The sequence below is a fragment of the Phoca vitulina genome, unplaced genomic scaffold (assembly GCF_004348235.1).
Source record: "Phoca vitulina isolate PV1807 unplaced genomic scaffold, GSC_HSeal_1.0 scaffold12, whole genome shotgun sequence".
NCBI classification, from domain to species: Eukaryota; Metazoa; Chordata; class Mammalia; order Carnivora; family Phocidae; genus Phoca; species Phoca vitulina.
This window is the reverse complement of record NW_022589715.1, coordinates 872,684-892,234: the sequence shown is the minus strand read 5'-3', so window position 1 is coordinate 892,234 and position 19,551 is coordinate 872,684. Positions and strand designations below refer to the sequence as shown.

At 41.4% G+C, this 19,551-nt stretch overlaps 1 protein-coding gene across 2 annotated transcripts in view; it reads right to left on the bottom strand.

Annotated features, from left to right (window-relative positions):
* Positions 1–10,040: 10,040 nt before the first annotated feature.
* TTC27 (tetratricopeptide repeat domain 27) overlaps positions 10,041–19,551 on the bottom strand; it is a 170,124-nt gene continuing 160,613 nt past the window's right edge. For both annotated transcript variants that reach the window (XM_032410263.1, XM_032410264.1), the window contains 3 exons: positions 18,460–18,571; positions 14,126–14,226; positions 10,041–10,305 (listed from right to left, as the gene is read on the bottom strand). In XM_032410263.1, the coding sequence (XP_032266154.1) occupies positions 10,183–10,305; positions 14,126–14,226; positions 18,460–18,571 (336 nt within the window). In that variant the 3' untranslated portion in view covers positions 10,041–10,182. The remainder of the gene's footprint in view (positions 10,306–14,125; positions 14,227–18,459; positions 18,572–19,551) is intronic.

Here is a 19,551-nt window from a genome sequence, read left to right as displayed (position 1 = left end):
ATAATCTGCTATAATTTTGATTAAGACCATTTGGAATCTATAGATTAATTTGGGGAGAAACATCTCTACTATACTGGGTTTTCCAATTTATGAACATAGTATTTCCCACCATTTATTTATTGAGAACTTCTTTAATTTTCCTGAAAATGTTTTAGTTTTCTATTGAGGTATATAATATCTTTAAAAAGATTAATTCCTAAGTATTTGAATTTTTCATGCTATTATAAATGATGCCATTTAAATTTTTTTCCTTTTCAAAATCCCTGCAGGCTGTGTGTATGCATAAATTGAGAAGTTGATTTTTAAATTTATATGAAAATGCTGAATTTGAGAATCAAAATTTTTCATCACTTCTGAAGAAATTTCAGTTGTTAACTCTTCAAATGCCCTTTCCCCATTTTCTTTAATATCCTTCTGTGACTTTTATTAGAAACATCCTTCTGGAAACTATCATCTATGTCTTCTAAATTCTTTTATTTTTCTTTTTTTTTCTGAAATGATGTGCTGCATTATTTCGTTCCTTCATGAATTCTCTTCAGCTCTCTTGTTTAATCCAATGGTTCTCAAAGGGAGTGATTTTATCCCCCAGGAGACACTTAGCAATGTTGGAAATAATATTTTTGGTTGTCACACCAGGAAGGGCATGCTACCGGCATCTAGAGGATAGAGACAAGAGATACTAGTAAGCAACCTACAATGCACAAGACAGCCCCCTGCAACAATTACCTAGCCCAAATGTCAGTAGTGTCAAGGTTGAGAAACCCTGGTTTAACCTAACTACTAAATTTCCAATTTCAACTATTATATTTTTCATTTCCAAAAGTTTAATATGGTTCTTTTTCAAATCTTTCTCAAACTGTGATAGTCTCTATGTTCAAAGTTGATTTTCTTTTTTATTTCCTTAAACATAAAAATGTACTTCTTCTATATTCTATAATTCCAACATCTGTAGTCTTTGTCAATCTTATTCTGTTTGTTTCAACTGATTCTTATCCATGGTGCCATACCTACTGGTGCATTTCTGATATTTTACTATGAATTTTTATTACTTGGAGCCTTGTTGGGATAATGCATTGAGGTCTGTGTTCAAAGTGTTTTCCTTCAAAGAGATTTATTCTATCAAATATCTGGTAGCACATCAATCTGGGTGTGCCAGATATAAATCTGTAGCTTTAGGCCACACAGGGTATATGAATTCTAGTATAAGAGCAGCCTTAGAGTTAGGAATGATCACAAAAGAGATTTTTCTTTTCCTTTCTTTTTCCCCTTAACCCAGAGCCAAGGCTGAGATACACAAGTCTCCCACCAACGTCCCTCTGTTGAGTGAGTTTTTGTTCTATCTATTGTTCTACTTTTCATGGAGGATGGTCTTGGATATAAAGGATCCCTGAGCCAACCTCCCACTTTGACGGGTCCTGGGTTTTTCCTCAAGTCTCCAAGCATGCATTAATACCTAAGTTTACTCCCCCATGAATTAGTATGTGCCTGCAGGGTACACACCACCTTTAGCATTCATTAACCACTCTCCATTCATGCTTTATGGCCACCGGGAATGTCCCTATTCCTCTATTCAGCCACTGAATAGATTCAGCCACTCATTTTTTTAAAGATTTTTTAAAATTTATTTGAGAGAGAGAGAGTGAGAAAGAGAGGGGTAGAGGAAGTAGCAGACTCCCTGCTGAGCAGGGAGCCCAAGCAGAACTCCATCCCAGGACTCTAGGATCATGACCCTGAGCCAAAGGCAGACGCTTAACCGACTGAGCCACCCAGGTGCCCTCAGCCACTCATTTAAAAGGAAATCTTAAAAAAAAAAAAAAAAAGGAAATCTTTAAAAAATGTTTTATCCAATATATTTAGTTGTTCTAAATATGGGTTTCTTTTTTTTTTTTTTTTTTTTAAAGATTTTATTTATTTATTTGACAGAAAGAGACACAGCGAGAGAGGGAACACAAGCAGGCGGGAGTGGGAGAGGGAGAAGCAGGCCTCCCGCGGAGCAGGGAGCCCGATGCGGGGCTCGATCCCAGGACCTGGAATCATGACCTGAGCCGAAGGCAGACGCTTAACGACTGAGCCACCCAGGCGCCCCTAAATATGGGTTTCTTAATCTGGCCATTGAAATTGATATTTATTTTATTGTATTTTGCTCCAAATGTATGTTATTTAATAACTATAGCAATCAACAATACTACATAATTATTCATAATGAAAGTAACAATACTTTATACAGAGACCTTCAATATTCAGTGAATTTTTTTTTCCATTTAATCTTTACCATCAGTCTATGACGAAGCAATATAGGATCTATTTTCATTTTATAAAGCTCACTTACGCTCAGTGATTTTCATATAAGTATCAGAATCACCTTTGGAGCGTTAAAAATACATTTTCTCAGGACTAATGGATCTGAATCTCCAGGATTTAAATCTAGGATTTTGTAGTTGTCCTTTTTTTTTTGGAAAATTCTTTAGATGGCTCAGATTCACAGCCCTGGTTAAAAATTCACCAGACTTAAAAAAAAAATCCACTAGACAACTCAATGAACCCAGCTAGGGCTTAAATCCAAGTAATTAATCACTCTCTCCTCTCCTCTCTGGACTGATTTTAAAACCAACTGAGGTATACACTCTGAACTCCAACAGATGGAAATCAAAGTGTTCGTTTTATTTTTTTTGATGTGTTATCACATGTGAGCCTCCAGATACTTGGCCTGCAGTGTAGCTCGTGGACTGACCCATAAAGGGAGAGTTTAGAACTACAGAGCAAATCCCTACCTCAATCCAGAACTACCACCCCATTAGGAAGGAGAGAGAGAGACAGGTCAGCTCTCAGACAAGCCTGGGCCTTGACTCAAGTGTGCTTATGGGGAGAGCATGGGTCGGGGGGCGGGGGGGAGACAGCACTCTCTTTCGTTGGGAAAGTCTTGGAAGCAGACAGACAGACAGGGAGAGTCAGGCTTGTCTAGTTCCTTCCGTCACTCTTCCGGCAGTGGATTAATATGCAGAGTAAAGAGAAACTAAATTATTCCTGCTATTCTTTTCCTTCATAGCATGTTGACTAGAAATTCTCTCTCTTGGGCGCCTGGGTGGCTCATTTGTTGAGCGTCTGCCTTCGGCTCAGGTCATGATCCCAGGGTCCTGGGATCGAGCCCCGCATCGGGCTCCCTGCTCGGCGGGAAGCCTGCTTCTCCCTCTCCCACTCCCCCTGCTTGTGTTCCCTCTCTCGCTGTGTCTCTGTCAAATAAATAAATAAAGTCTTTTAAAAATTAGGAAAATTAGGGAGGGGGAAGAAGTGTATCTGGCACCACTTTGCCATCAACACCACCCTTAAAACCAGGCAAGAGATGCCTTTCCCTGGGCCTTTTGCTTTAACAGGTCTCTCTCTCGTCGTCCTCCAGACACCCATTGCTCACTGGGCCAAGGGGATATACCCACCTAGAGCCTATACTAACCTCACCTTCTCGACCATGCTCAGCTACCTGAGACCCCAGAATCCCCTGCTCAAAAGCCCAAAGCCTGCAGCCGGGTTGGCATGGCCTTACCCCAGGTCCATACTCCCGAGGGCAGAGTGGCCTCTGGTCCATGCACTCCTAGGTCTGCAGGGTGGCATTACGACTGTCTCTGGGTGGCATGACAGACTGAGACGGTGGCTGGGTGTGCACCCCTTGGCATTACGAGGCCCCTACAGAGAAGGGCGGGCTGAGAGAGGGCCGGCTGTCCCTGCACCACCCTCTTCTGCTCTGGAATTCCGAGGTTTTGAGAATTCTAAATTAAAATACACTCTTCCAAGTCACTACATAGGAATATTTATTAAGATCCAAAGCATAAAACAAATTTTCACAGTTTCTTAGCTTGATTTACAACATTTAAATATTTAGATATGTGGTACATGGACCCCCATTTGTGCTCTGGCTCTGAACCTCACCAGGTTGAAGGCAGGCCTACTTCCATGTGCTTTATTAGAAAGCTTAATTAAATTTTTTAAAAAGCCTATCTCTTTCTTTCGAGTGCACACACACACACACACACATCTGCAGAAAAATGTTAACGTGGTTATTTTCTACAGGGGTGGGGATCTGGGTGATTCAGTATTTTTCTTATTTGTATTTTCTCATTTTTTCACAATGAACATGGAATGGAACACTTGTGTAATTTATTAAAGGGGAAGGTCAACATGGATCAGGACACACCCACCCCAAAAAATAACCTCTATCTTACTGGTTATGGTCAGGGGACTCAACTGAGTCCATAAAGCACACTCTAGCTCTGTGGCAGATATTCATTTTTTGTGAAAAAGAATTGTGGAGGCATAAGCAGGTTTTCTGGCCAGACAGCTATAAAAATACCAAGACAGCTTTATCAACACTGGCACCAGACATCCTATAGGCCAAACTGATTTCAGTCAGTAGAGCGACGAAGGGCACTCACAAGGCTGGAAAATCTTCTGCAGCATTGTCTCTCAGACCACAGGGTTATGACCCCCATGGGGATTATGGAAACTGGAGCCAAGTGGCTGGATGCCCCCATCCAGGGACTCTGCCAGTCCCTGGGACCCGAAAGACCATCCACAATGTCTCTTTCTCTTGATCATAACAAGAACTAATTGTGCACAGTTGCTCACAAAATACTTCACACACAGCATCTGATAACGATCCCCACAGCAATTCTCTCTGAATGAGGTGGGAGGGGTAAAGACCTCTCTCTCTGTAGGGCGGTGATTTGCATTTTATAGCTGGGGAAACTGAGGCCCAAAGTGGTTTCAGGGGCTCAGGTGTGGTCACGGCTAGGAAGTGGGGAGGCTGGAAGTTCCACCCGGGGCTGCTCACCCTGACTCACCTCGTCAGTCGATTCCTCGGGTCACCCTTCCGCTGCCTACTCCTGCCTGTCATCATTTCGCTTTCCTTTTCCCAGCACGGGTCCAACTGGAGAACTCCTGAGGATATAAAAATCGACCACCTCATAAAAACCCATCCCATTCTCGGCTTCTTCCCTTGCCCCATGCACACGGGCAGCCCAGAAACACGGGGAGGCTGCTACCAAATGAAGACACTGAGAACATGACACGTCGGTGTCATGCCCCAGCAGCACTGAATGTCATCAAGCTCCCGACAGGGACAGAAAAGATGGTGTCAGTGCTTACTATGGGTGGTTTCTAAGATACTCGGACATGTGTTTCTATTAAACCTTTTCATTTTCAGAGCACTTCTACAGGGCGCTGGGGTGGCTCAGTCAATTAAGCATTTGCCTTCAGCTCAGGTCATGATCCCAGGGTCCTGGGATCGAGACCCACTTCCGGCACCCGCTCAGTGGGTGCCTGTCCCTCTCCCCACTCATTCTCTCTCTCTCTCAAATAAGTAAGTAAATCTTAAAAAAAAAAAAGGGAAAAGAAAAAAAAGCACTTCTACATGCGTCTTCGGATTGATCTTGTTATAACATCTCTGTCTGTGGATGCTGACAGGCCACAAAGTGGTTAAGGCTTCCTCAAGCCCCCCAGGCTTCGAGCAGGACTCCTCTGTCTGTGAGCATGTCCATAGATACTGACGTCCATGTGAGCCCTCAGTCTGGAAAAAGTTAGCAATGCATGGGTTAGCGCCTTAACAACATTATCATGATTTACTTCCTCCCACCCCTTTCTGGCAATAACACCGCCAAAGATTCAAACATGGCTGATCCTTACTGTTCAGAAGACCTCTTTAATACTATCAGTTTTCCGCCTCGAAGTCCTTGGCAGGAGTCTCTTTCCACAGATCACAATGCTGGCACGGGGCCGAGAGATGGTGTGGTTGACTCACAGGTCACTGCGGTTTATAAGAAGTCAGAATAATAAAAAGGAAGACAGGTCTGACATCACTGGCAAGGGAAAAATGTTAGCGTTGTGCTAAGTGAGCTAATTAGAGCTAGCTCTGAATGAGGTGCGAGGGGTAAAGACCCTGTCGAACAAAGCCCAGCCCCAGGAAAAGGCCCACATGAAAAGTCCAATCACTCTACTGAGTCTGCAAAACTCAAACTTGACATTAACTTGTTATTTATCCCAAAGCCAAAGGGGGAAAAAAAAAAAAAAATCTGCTCAAGCGAACTCTTTATTAATCACTTTATTAACCAAGATGAAAGAGAAAGTGCTTATGATAAAGTAATGAGAACACACAATGGGCGCACGCACACACTCACACAAATGCACACTCAATTGCTTTTAAATTGGCTTTGCTGCAAGCTGCATATATATCCAGGGTAAAAAGTACCTCTTTGTCCACTTAAGCTACTGCAATTTAAAAAAATAAAAGAAAAAATTTCAAGATAAGCTTGGCTTTATAATTCATTTGGTGAAAACCGAATGCAGCTACAATTATTATTAGGCCTTGGTCTGTGAAAGACTCTACGAGAGTTAAAAGCAAGCCAGCACTACCTTGAGCCCATAGGGATTACTCTTTTATTAGTATAGTCTTGGGATTAGTGGAAATGTCTGTCTAATGAATGCAGCTACTATATTTGAGCACATGCCTGAATAAGCTACTTGTTGACTGAAGTCTATCTATTTATAAGCACTTCTGCACGTTGTGAAAAACCCATCTGTATCACCACAGCATGGCGCCCACCATTTGAATAAAGGCTCTTTGCCATTTCACTATAGGGCCTGTCGAAAGAACAGGCAGAAAGGAAGTGTGTTGCATCTACTTAACAGGTTTTATTCCTCACTCTTGGCCTGTAAAGTAGAGTTACCTTATCTAAACAGTGATTTAGATTGATGTGGATGTTATAAAAACAGAAGTGGAAAAAAGTACTTTTCATGAGACTCACCCAGGGTTTTAACTTAGTAGATTTACCACAGTTTGGACAAATGGTCACAAAGAACCCAAACTAGCCCTACTTTGCTTACGTCACAGTCTTTGAGTGGCATCCGGAACACAGGTGAATTGAGTTACTACACCTATTCAGTATCATTTCTTCCTTAAATTTCTGCTTACGAAAAGCACACTGATAGCAATTCCAACAGAAACAAGTACAGCATGAAGAATAGCCTTGATATACAAATAACTCAATGCTTTCAATGTTTGGGGTCCTCCTTACCATACTGAGGCTCCATCTGAGGAAAGGCCAAGCACTCACCCTGAAAAGGAACCTCAAAGTCCAACCCAGGCTTCTGTAGTTCTGAGCCCCGCCAGCGCTTGACACACGCCCCATGGCTCTGCTTCCCAGACTCAACATCGACTGGCTAAGCTTCCTGACTTTGAGGTTTGGGTATAAAGAAGGTATTTCTTATTCCACTGGGGCTTAATTCCTCTGTAGTTAGGGCCCCCATTTACTATGTGGCCTCTTTGGAAACAGGCTAACAAAAGCTTTACTAAATTTTCTTTTAAAAAAGGACTATAATAGACCACAGGCTATTAAGAACTGAGATTTCACAGAATTTCTCTCCTTGAAGAACTTTATAAACAATGGCAGGCAAACATTCCAGGCATCCCATTGTGATAAAGAGAAGACAGAAACCAGCCGACCACTGGAAGCTTTTTCTAGCCCCAACAGAGCAAGTAGAGAGAGTTCTGGCTACTTCTCTTTTCTAGAGTCTGTGAGCTTGTTTCCCGGTGATATCACAGACCTACGTAGCGCATGGAGTGAGAGCTCCGTAACTTGTAGCTATTGGCATGATTATTCATATATTCATGATTATTCATGTTAAAGAATCACATCTTTTATATTCTTCTACCTGACGATGCACAGAAGTAATGCCAAAAACAAAAGTAGTGATATTTGAAAACCAAAGTTGAAATTTATAAAAGATGTTTGGAAATAGCAAACATTGGGGCGCCTGGGTGGCTCAGTCATTAAGCATCTGCCTTCGGCTCAGGTCATGATCCCAGGGTCCTGGGATCGAGCCCCACATCGGGCTCCCTGCTCAGCGGGGAGCCTGCTTCTCCCTCTCCCACTCCCCCTGCTTGTGTTCCCTCTCTCGCTGTCTCTGTCAAATAAATAAAATCTTTTTTAAAAAAAAAGGAAATAGCAAATATTTAAATCATAATCTAGCAGATTTGAAGCTTTGAAGCATCAAAGACCCTACAGTAAGTGAAAAGAGCATTTTAAAGATACTGTATTACTGATTCCGCAGCTGGGTGAAAGTGCTCTAAGAGATGTTAAAAGCTTGATGGAAGGTACTATTATCACCACACTCACTTTACAGATGAAGAAATTAAGTACCTGAGTGTTAAGTATTAAGCGTGAGGAGGTGGCAGAGATGAGGTTTTGATAAAACCCCAACTTTTCCTATTTTACCATAGTACCTCCCCATACATTTTCTTTAATTATGTTAAACATTCACATGAGATTATTAAACATAATTAACAGATCTATGTCTTTAAAATAAGCCATTTAACAGCTCTCTTTTGTGAGATCATTCCAAGAAAAAAGAGGGTGTAGGGCATTGTCCTGGAAACTCTGATTCAACATAGCGTTTGAGAACAGGCCTGGAAGGAGATGATCCTTTTGTGACTTGGTTTGTGACAACTCAGACTCACTCATGTCTTTCTACCTTGAAGCCAAACGAAAACAAACTGAGAACTAAAAACTTCTAATACTTGGAAACTCTTCTTCAATTTTCCATTTGATTCCTGAAACCTTTGCCCTTCCAAGTATTTGTCTATCCATTTTCTATTGGGGATCACAGCTGGGACTGATAAAGAGTTCATCTTAAAACCTCAATCCATCCATCCATCCATCCATCCATCCATCCATCCAACCATTTACCCACCTACTCTCCAACAGCTTCCATAAAAGATTTGAATGGACATTTAATGTTAACTCAGGCTATGAGCTCACTTTACTGGTCTTTCTCATAGCTACTATGTCTCCTATAAAAGAAACTGCTTTTGGGGCGCCTGGGTGGCTCAGTCGTTAAGCGTCTGCCTTCGGCTCAGGTCATGATCCCAGGGTCCTGGGATCGAGCCCCGCATCAGGCTCCCTGCTCAGCGGGAAGCCTGCTTCTCCCTCTCTCATTCCCCCTGCTTGTGTTCCCTCTCTCACTGTGTCTCTCTCTGTCAAATAAATAAATTTAAAAAAAAAAAAAAAAAGAAACTGCTTTTTTTTTTTAGACTTGTGTACTAAAAAAGAAAAGCAGGTGGTTAAGGAAAGGAAAAGCACTGGTAAGCATTTATAACTAAAATTCATCCATGAAAGTTTTTAAAGACTGTTTTTTTAATGTTCAGAATACTTTTATTTGTGGAGTATGCATTTTAAAATTTCCAATGGCAGCTGAAACTCACAAAGAAGCCAGAGGTAGAAATTATTCACATTCTATAAATAAGAACATAGATAAAAAGCAAGGGTCAAATGACTTATGCATGGGACCCAAAATTCAGCAACCCAAGCCAGGACTGAGAATTCCTCACCATGACTTTTGTAGTAAGATTATTAAGCTCAGCTGCTGCCTTCAATATTTGTTTCCACAGACATTACTAAGAAAGCATTTTACTTTGGCATTTTTGTAATATGGCAGCATTTATGGCTGTCTTCACTCAATAACCTTATTAAACAACCATCTTTAGGACTGGCAGTCTACAAAATGAGGAGGGTCAGCCTGGTTAGTAGTGGTTAATGGCTCAATCAAAATTTGGGTTATGTCACTTTTTTTCTTGCATTTTCTTGATTTAGAAGCTAAAGTATGCCCACATTTCTAATTAGCCAAGCCTGTATCTTTCTGACACAAATATAAAATCTCAAGAAGGAGAAAGATTTCTGTCATTCTATCTACCTTTTATCATTTTTGGATAATAATGCAGCCAATCCAATGATTCCACAGACTTGTAGTGTGTGGATTTTTTTCCCTGTTACAGACTAAGTCTTTCCAAAGGATGCTCTAATTCATTTTAGGCTGAGAGAGAATAAACCCTATGCTAAAAAGAAAACTGTAATTTTTTCTCTTAGTGCCAAAATACTTCAGCACAGAATACAAAAGAATATACTAAATTCAACTGCAACTAAGCCTAAAGAAACAGGGAACTTTTAATTAACGTACTTCGGAAAGTCCAAACGTGGAAAAATCACAAAACAAAAATGTTAGCCATTAAAGAGAAATTTATTTTAAAAAATCAATTATCTTGTGTTTCAGATACACAGGTATAAGAGAAATTCTTATACACAGGTATAAGAGAAATTCAGAAGGTGAGCGCTCCTTTTCCAAAAACTGTTCCCAGGATGGTCAGTACTGGTTTCGAAACTGGTTGCTTAGGCCTTGCAGCTCTATGACGAGGGCGTCCATCGCTGCTTTTTCATCAGCTAACTCCCTGGAAATTTCTCCACTTGACACATCTGTAAAAAGTTGCTGCAACATAAAGAACAAAGGAGAACTATCAAAACAATGACAATCTCTTTAAAATAAAATAGGTACAGAGGATAGAATTAAAATTCCCTGTATCTAATAATACCACATGGTAGTAGCAATGGTTAGTGTTTGTTCTGCTCACCATCCTGGAAATGTACAAGCCGCAAAATTAAACCAGGCATCAAACAACATGCCTGAACTTGTAAATTCAAATGAGCTCTGCTCTTAAAAATGGTTGCCCTTTAAAAATAGTTGCAGTTGAATTCACTAGTTATTCATTTTTTTAAAAAAATTTATTTATTTGTCAGAGAGAGGGATAGCCCGAGCAGGGGGAGGGGCAGAGGGAGAAGCAGGCTCCCTGTTGAGCAAGGAGCCCGATGTGGGACTCGATCCCAGGACCCTGGGATCACCTGAGCCGAAGGCAGATGCTTAACCCACTGAGACACCCAGGTGTCCCCTGGTTATTCATTTTGATGTCATACGATGGTTTCAGGATGAATGGACATTTGTCATCCAAACAAAACAAATCTATTCATTGTGTATATAAGCAAAATGAATATATTTTATATTCAAGCTCATACAAATCATACCCCTTTATGCCAATTATTTGAAAATTATTACGGCTTAGGACTCAGAGGCCACAAAGATTATCAAGATTTGGTAAAAGCAAAGAAGCTCAGCATATTAAAATAAAAATAAATGTGCCCTCTTCCTGTAAAAGGAATTGCCTTGGGAGGCACATTGCAACATACTTCGGTAATGCCACCATAGCTGAGGCATTCTGGAGAGCCTTTCTATTTGGAACTGCCTGCTGAGCCAGGACAGGCACCCAAGAAAATAAGCTTCAGGATTTTACGACCACAGTGTGCATGTGTGTGTGTTTGTGTGTTGATCAGAAATGTAATTTACTCAACATACTTTTTCTTTTTTTTTTTTTTTTTAATTTGAGAGAGAGAGAGAGCGGGAACAGGGGGGGGGGGGGGGGGGGGGCAGAGGGAAAGAATCTCAAGCAGACTCCATGCTGAGCATGGAGCCCGACACAGGGCTCGATCCCAGGACCCTAAGATCATGACCTGAGCCGAAATCAAGTCAGTCGCTTAACCGACTGAGCCACCCAGAAGTCCCACTGTCTATCTTTTTCACCAGGCCTGACTAGATGACTTGTTTACCATTACCATATGACTATTTACTATCACGACCATAGATAATAAGACATGACAACTGTTCTGATGGTTATTCTAAAAAGGGAGTCCCAAAGATGTTTTGCGTGATGGTATAATCACTGGGACAAGCTTAGAGTTTCACACACTGATTTTTGGAGCATTCACTGAATGCAGGACTTCATCAATGTTCAGTAAAGATTTGTCACATTACCATGTAGTCACACCGTGCACAGCATTTCATAAGAGAATGACATAGGAGCCGTCACAATGTGATCAGTAGAGAAAACACCTTTTAGAAAAATAACCTAGACTCACATAGCATATTTTATTTTTACTAAGAATTATAGTGCTTGCAAATCATCATGAATCTGCATCACTCACCTATAAACTAAAGAGGAAGGAGAGAGAAACTGAGGCTTAGAAAGAATGGATTATTTGCTGAGGATCCCAAAGTGTGTAAGTGGTAAAATCTGTCCTGTCTCCAGGCTCTCCGGCATTTTCCCCAACAGCCCTCATGCCCTCTGCAGCAAATCTGCACAGCGATTGGCCGGGGGGTGGGGGGGCGGAGCCCATGGACTGGTTGAGTCTCAGGTGAGTCTCTAGGCTCTAGGAGTTTATTTCCATGAACTCCCTGGCCTGGCAAGAAAAGATCAGAGATTGGTGCAAACCAAGCTTATTACAAGCTATTTAATAGAGCTATCTATCCTATTTCATTCTCACTCTTTAAAGTGTTCTAAAAAAGTGTTTTGGGGATCGCAATTCAGCTGAGCAAACCCAAGTTGTTAAAAAAAAATAGGAAAGGCATATGATCTACTACAAAATCAGAGACTCCCAAACACTCTAGCAAAAACAGGCTTTCAGAAGGAGGCGTTGGGAGGCAAATTTTCCCAGTTGGGATCTAATGAGAACAAAATCTAAACACAGATGATGTTCTGAGGCCTCATTTTCAATGTTTGGGGATCTTCCACAAAAGGGAGGATGGGCAGTACCTGCAGAGACAAGATATTTAGGTTTGCAGGTACAGATTTATGTAAAAGTAATAACTTTTAAGAAAAAGCTTTGCACAGAGATAAGGGAACTAGTAGAGTATCTCCTGAGGAAATAAACAATCGTGGGTAGGTTAGTAATCCAACCAAAACTAAACTAGGAAACCTAGCTCCTGAAGGAAAGTCACAGGAGAAGCCTGCTACCTTGACTTTCTTTGAGAGTCTGTGCAGCCTTCTGAGAGATATAAAATTCTGAAGTTATCATACCAAGCTGGGAGGAAATATAGTTCTTCCTGGTAGATTATTAGAAACCGGGTCCAGCTTGCAGATTAAAAGGATAGTAAAGCAAGTTAATAATCTAAAGGGGCAAAAATGATGCCCTCATCAGAAAAGATCAAGCAATTAATAAAAAGACATACTTACTCTGGGAAGGTTTTTACATGTGTCCTGAAGTGACTTCACTTGCCATAGACTTGCTCTCAGAAGTGTCAGAATTCATTTACAACCCAAGATTAAATAATGAAGGCAAGCAAAAATGAGAAAAGAAAGCACTGAATTGTATTAGAAACTATATTCCTTGGGGCGCCTGGGTGGCTCAGTCGGTTGGGCTCAGGTCATGATCTAGGGTCTGGGGATTGAGCCCCACATCGGGCTCCCTGCTCAGTGGGGTGCCTGCTTCCCCCTCGGCCCACTCATGCTTTCTCTCTCTCAAATAAATTAATTAATTAAAAAAAAAAAAAAAGAAAGAAACTATATTCCTTTACAGTTTGCTTCCAGAGGTATAATCCACACCTGGCTGCAGGGATCTCCCAGGCTCCGCCCCGTACCTGCCTTGCCACAGGTAGACGCTCCGAGTTCAGACTCCAAACCAGTTCCCTCAGGGATTCTCAGGCGTCCCCAACCCAGTGCTAGTTCACAAGGTGGCATTTGTAGATTGATGGTAAATGTTTTAGTTGTCAAACCTGAGTCACTCACCGACCTTAATCTTTGTGAAATCCATATACTACCTACTTCATATTTGTTTCGAAATCAGTTTTTTTTTGTAGTTTTTAATTTTATTATATTATGTTAGTCACCATACAGTACATCATTGGTTTTTGATGTGGTGATCCACGATCCATTGTTTTCGTATAACACCCAGTGCTCCATGCAGTACGTGCCCTCCTTAATACCCGTCACCGGGCTTCGAAATCAGCTTCTTAAATAAAAGTCTTTTTTTAGAGGAAACATTACATTACTGCAAATGAAAAATAAGCAATAATATTCACGAAAATGTAGATCTGAGGTGCTAGTTAAAGTTTTTCTAACATGTGCTGAAATAAATACACACTGAAATCGAAAGTTCAGCCAAGCGCTATCAGGGGCATATATGTCACACTTCGGAAAAAGTGACAGTAAGAAGAGCATTGTTTTAATTTAAATTCAAGAAAGCAGCAGGGCTGGGTTATAAGTATTAATTTCAAAGACTCCCAAGTTACCCACAGGAGTCTAGCCACTGGGCCAGTAACACCCCCACCAGTCCCACCGACCCCCTGGGGGCTGACAGCTAAAACGTAACGTGGGCCTAAAATCAGCCCTGACGTAAAAAAGAAGATTCAAGAGCAGTCAGCTCATGCTAGACCCTTCTTCCTACGACACTTTGAGTTAAATCACATTTTAAATCACTCTCACCTTTGCTTTAGATAACAGGCCCTGTAAGTTGAGTCGAACTGAAGAAAGCACCTGTACGGCCTCTGCGGGACTGGATTTGTTTTTACTGTGTTTTATAGCCACTGAAACATAAATATGGGAGAAAACATGCGTTAAATACTGGCAACGATAATTTACAAGTGCCAAAAACCATTACTTAATTAGGATTTTATAGTACGGACTTGAGAAATATTCCCACATGGAAAGGTTTTGTTTTGGCAAAAGGACAACAATTATGTGCATAATTTCCCCCATTATCCTTCTTCACGCTTATTGCTAAACGGAGAATTTTGAGGGGAAATAGGTGATTTTTGGTAAGTTACAGATCACTGGGAAAAGACCCTAAACACACACACACACACACACAGTGGAATTAGGCAAAAAGAGACAAAATCTAACTGAACGCAAGGTGCCCACAGAGGGCAAAAGCAGATGTAGCAGATCTTTAGTGTAGCTTCCCGGGGCACCGGGTCCCAAATGGGGGCTTCACAGTGGCCCATGACACCAGCCCAGTGAAGCGACATCCAGGTATTTACAGCTCAATTCTAACTGCGTTTTCCTACTCCGGGTTTACGTCCCCATTCTGGAAGAAGTGATTTCAACAACCTATGTGCTTGTGTTCAGCGAAGGTGACCACACCCGGGCTCTCAGGTTGCTGAGTGGTGCTTGGCATCAGCAGGGAGTGGGAGAGGACGAAGTCACTCACGCGTGACAACGCTGTGTCCAGCGAGCCAGGGAGCCCATCTTCCTAAAACGTGAAATTATCAAGAGGGGATAATCCTCCCTAGCAGAAGGCCTGGCTATTAATGCTTTATAAGAACAAGTGAGGAGCTTGGTAAAAATACAATGCCTGGTATCTCTCCACTGGTTTGTTTTTATATTTGTTCTTCTAAATTATGCTTGCCACAAAGCAGACCAATAACCAGATCCTATTTTAAAACTACACTAAACAGGGGCGCCTGGGTGGCTCAGTTGGTTAAGCGACTGCCTTCGGCTCAGGTCATGGTCCTGGAGTCCCTGGATCGAGTCCCGCGTCGGGCTCCCTGCTCGGCAGGGAGTCTGCTTCTCCCTCTGACCCTCCCCCCTCTCATGTGCTGTCTCTCTCACACTCTCTCTCTCAAATAAATAAATAAAATCTTTTAAAAAATAAATAAATAAATAAAAAATAAAACTACACTAAACAGTGCAACGATGAAAGTCACTCAGTGCCCTAGATCTTAGACCAGGAATGGAAAATAGGTGTCTTTCTTGCATGTAAACTCTCATCAATTGGTGGGGATTGCCTGTGCCTGGAAAATCGTTTTATCATTAATTAATCTTCCATGGCTGGTGAGAACCAAGTTTGACATTCTCATTTCAAAATAATTATTAGACTTTGACATTTCTCAGCTAAGGGTTGAAACAATGCATGGTAATCAACAATGTGCAACTCGTTTTCAAAGGGCACAGTCAACCTGGAGATAGTGAGGATTATGATGTCTGTGTGCCTTAGGAGAAGAACGTTGTACTACCACGGCTGAGGTATTTGGGCTGTTAAATACCTAGGAACGTATCAGAAACAGCTTCTTTTTTTTTTTTAATCCTTATTTTCATTCAGGAAAAAATTTTAAAAAATAGAGCAAAAAGACAAAAACACTATTACACCCCTCGCTTAATCCCATTTCCAAAAAGCACTAGAGACAAAGATAAGAGTTCTAGAAAGGGAGAGAAATAAAATGCTGTTCCAAATCATCAGGAAATCCAAGATAGCAGTGCTTCCTCCAGGCAGACTATAGTTAAAATGCATAACTATTATTTTGAAAGTCCCTGGATGGCAAAGAAGGAATCAGCTTTTGCCTACCCTTTCCCAGAAAACAGAATAGCAGAAATTGGAAATGAATAGCCCCCAGACAATACAAATGGGTATACACGATGACAACATTGTTACAGAAAGGTCTGAAGCCCTATGGAGAGACACTGCAATGTCTTATCAAGTACATGGCTACTCTTAAAAATAGCAACCCAAAAGGGAGTAAATCATGTGGAGGGGTGTGTGTGTGTGTGTGTGTGTGTGTGTGTGTGTGTGTGTGTGTGTGTGTGTGATTTTTTCTTAATGTTTTATTTTCTTTTTCAGAATTGAGCAAGTGTTGGGGAGAAAGATAAGAAAAAGAATAGAATAACAAAGAAACCCAGTTCATTCCTCAGCTGAGCACTGGTCTACAAAAGCAACAAAGAGGGCGCCTGGGTGGCTCAGTCGTTACGCATCTGCCTTCGGCTCAGGTCATGATCCCAGGGTCCTGGGATCGAGTCCCACATCGGGCTCCCTGCTCGGCAGGAAGCCTGCTTCTCCCTCTCCCACTCCCCCTGCTTGTGTTCCTGCTCTCGCTATCTCTCTCTCTGTCAAATAAATAAAATCTTAAAAAAAAAAAAAGCAACAAAGCAAAGGTAAAGTTTTATCTTCATAAATCTAAAATATCACCAGAAACTAAAGCTGAGCATCCACTCACAGATGCTTAAAGTGTTGTAGGAACACCAACACCTAATTCATTAAAGTCAGAGGAAACTTAAAAGAATAGAAGCTTGTTTTTCTCCCAGTACTGCCCTGATGAAAAATGGTGCCCAAAATAGCTTAAAAACGACTTTAAGATACAAACTGAAGATTTTCTTCCTGCAGTACTTATTTCTTTAACCTGTGCATTTATATTTGACAGGTTTAATAGCATCACTTAGTGACTACAGAAAATATCTTGGCTTTGACTGTTACAAAGCTAGCTGTTCACAGAAATGTTTAGGGTTGGCAATCTCAAGTAGATAAGATAAATTCTTCCAAGGAGATTGCACCTTGCTGTAATTATGTACATAATACACCTAGGTATGGGTTTCCTCAAACATGGTCCTATATTCACAAAGGTCAAAGGCATCAGGACTCACTCACTCTGAGCCCACCCACCATGAGGCCAGCACAAGCCACATGAACTGCAGCCACATTCCACGGGTCTATCGGCGATGACCTCCACCTCATCTACTCTGTAGTTCAGCTACACAGAGTTCAGCATGTCTCCCTGATCTGTCAAGGGGTAGGCGGCCCAGATAATTGGATATTTATATCCTTCTTGTCAGTGATATCAAAGACCGTAAGTAGAATTATCAACTACTAAGCCCATTTCTAAACTGTTTGAATGTTCTGTGACTTCTTTAGAGACACGTTAACCTTTACTCTTGCTCCTCCTTTTTCTCTTTTTAGTTTTGAATGCCTTATCAGACAGCTCAGCTCCTCTACCCCAGAAGGAACAGGGTTGGGGTGAGAAGGTCAGGGATTCACATTTCAACCATGTGCAAGATACTCTTAAGTGTTTAAATGTGTTTTCATTTATTCTTCCTAACAAGAAGGTAGGCATTACCCCCATTTTACTGATGAGGGAACTAAGGCTCAGAGGAGTTAAGTGATTTACCCAACACCACCTAGCAAGTACATGGCAGAGCCGGTCCTGGAGTTTAGGTCTCCCTGATTTCAAGGGTCTGCCCTTTTTACAGTCTCATTGGCTCCCCAATTACTGTAACTATTAGTTGCCAAAAAAGTTAGAGGAGGACTTTAGGATGGGTTCATAGTCTCTGTGATTCAGTTCCTAACACTGTGGCTTCATTATTTTATTTGAACTGCATATCCAGGGCATCACACATCCATACTCAATTCTAAATATAAAAATGCATTATTAAATTTAACTGGTATATTTTTTCATTAATGCAAATAATGAAAAGGGGCCTTTATCTGGAATATACCCAACAGGCATGCAACCTTATATGTAAGGTTATCTCTCCCCTCAAATATCATCCACTAAATTTCCCAAACGCAGGGATAGGATTAATTTTTTATTTCTTTTGCATATGCCACAGCTTTTTGTACATTCTACGTCCTCCAGTAATCTATGTATTTTTGAGAAAAAATATTTCCATTTATAAAGGAAGACTACAAGTCCGGAAATGTTAACAGATTTCCTTAATACTACACAAGCAACACCAACAGACCTTGTGTGCTTGAAGGTCAGATACAGTTGGAAAGGTACTTCACGTCTTGAAAGCTCCTGATACCCATCACTTATTCCAATGGTATTTAAGCCTCTATCCTTCCTACGCTCCGGCCTCTATTTGCTCCTGTTGCTCCAAAGTGCTTACTACCTAGCAGCTGGTCTCATAAAGATTTGCTGCATGAAATATGACAATTTCCATAGAAGGAAATAATCTGAACTTATTTGTAATGGAACTTCACTTTTGACAAATTCTTTTTCAGTACAAATACATTAAAACATGGCAGGGATAGCGAACGTTACATCAAATACCATGTGCGAGTCCTAAGGCTCTCTGCACCACTTGCTTAAATGATGTCATATCTTTCTCCCAACAACTGGACTGTGTGTCACACTTGTATGCCTTAGAGAGATACTGGAACGCCTGAGGACAGAAAAAGAACAATGTTCAGAATAACAAGTAGAATGCACATTTCAAACTCGGTTTCCTGGAAGTCATGTGGAACTAATTCCAACTTGAAAAACGAGCATCTGTGTCATGCAGCGCGGTCTTTATTATTCTCATCAAAGAAGGGGTACAGACGCACAGCCAACAGCAATAAGCAATTAAAAGCAATCAAATGGATGTATTTGGATAGAGACACTTCCCTCCAAACAGAAAAACAGAAATGCCAGGTTTGGAAATCTAGAAGAAGGGCACACACCTTTCCTCAGCATCTGTAGCCATCAGCTTAAGAGCCCGGTTTAGAGAATGAGGCATGAACTTGACGACAACTACAGAATTACCGGAGGTGTGTATCCTCACAGAAGTTTAAAACACTCTTTCCCAGCCCCATCCTTGCAGATTCTTGAGGGAGAAGTCACCAGTCAGAGAATTCAGACTACCCTTGATTCCATATGCAAGAGCACATAATTCAAGAAGAAATGGAAGGAGAGAAAGTAGGAGTGTGTGCATGTGTGCGTGCGATTATGTGTTCTCTGGGTTGACAAGCAATGGTAGAAGCCAGCTGGGTGGACTGAGGGAGGAGAGATGGCTAGGAATCCCACAGATTAGCTGTACTGCAGCGAATTCCAAACTCACGCAAGGAGTACATGTGACTTGTTGTGGATGTTTTGAAAAGAACAGAAAACAATTATTTCAACCTTGGAAACTCTGGGGGCTCCTTTGAGTTCTAAGATAAGAGGCCAAAGGCATAACTTGAGTGTAACTGGTGTTCTAATGCGCTTTCGAGAAAGGTGCAGGGCAACCTCTGTGAAGCATGTTGTGTTTAGACTTACAAGCCCTCCTCCAATGTTCTTATCTAGTGCCTTTTTCTTTTTCCCTTCCATGGCCCCTATCTCAGATCTAAACCGTCTTTGTCCCTGGGCCCCATCTCCCTGAGTCTTCAGCAAGGAGCCTGCAGA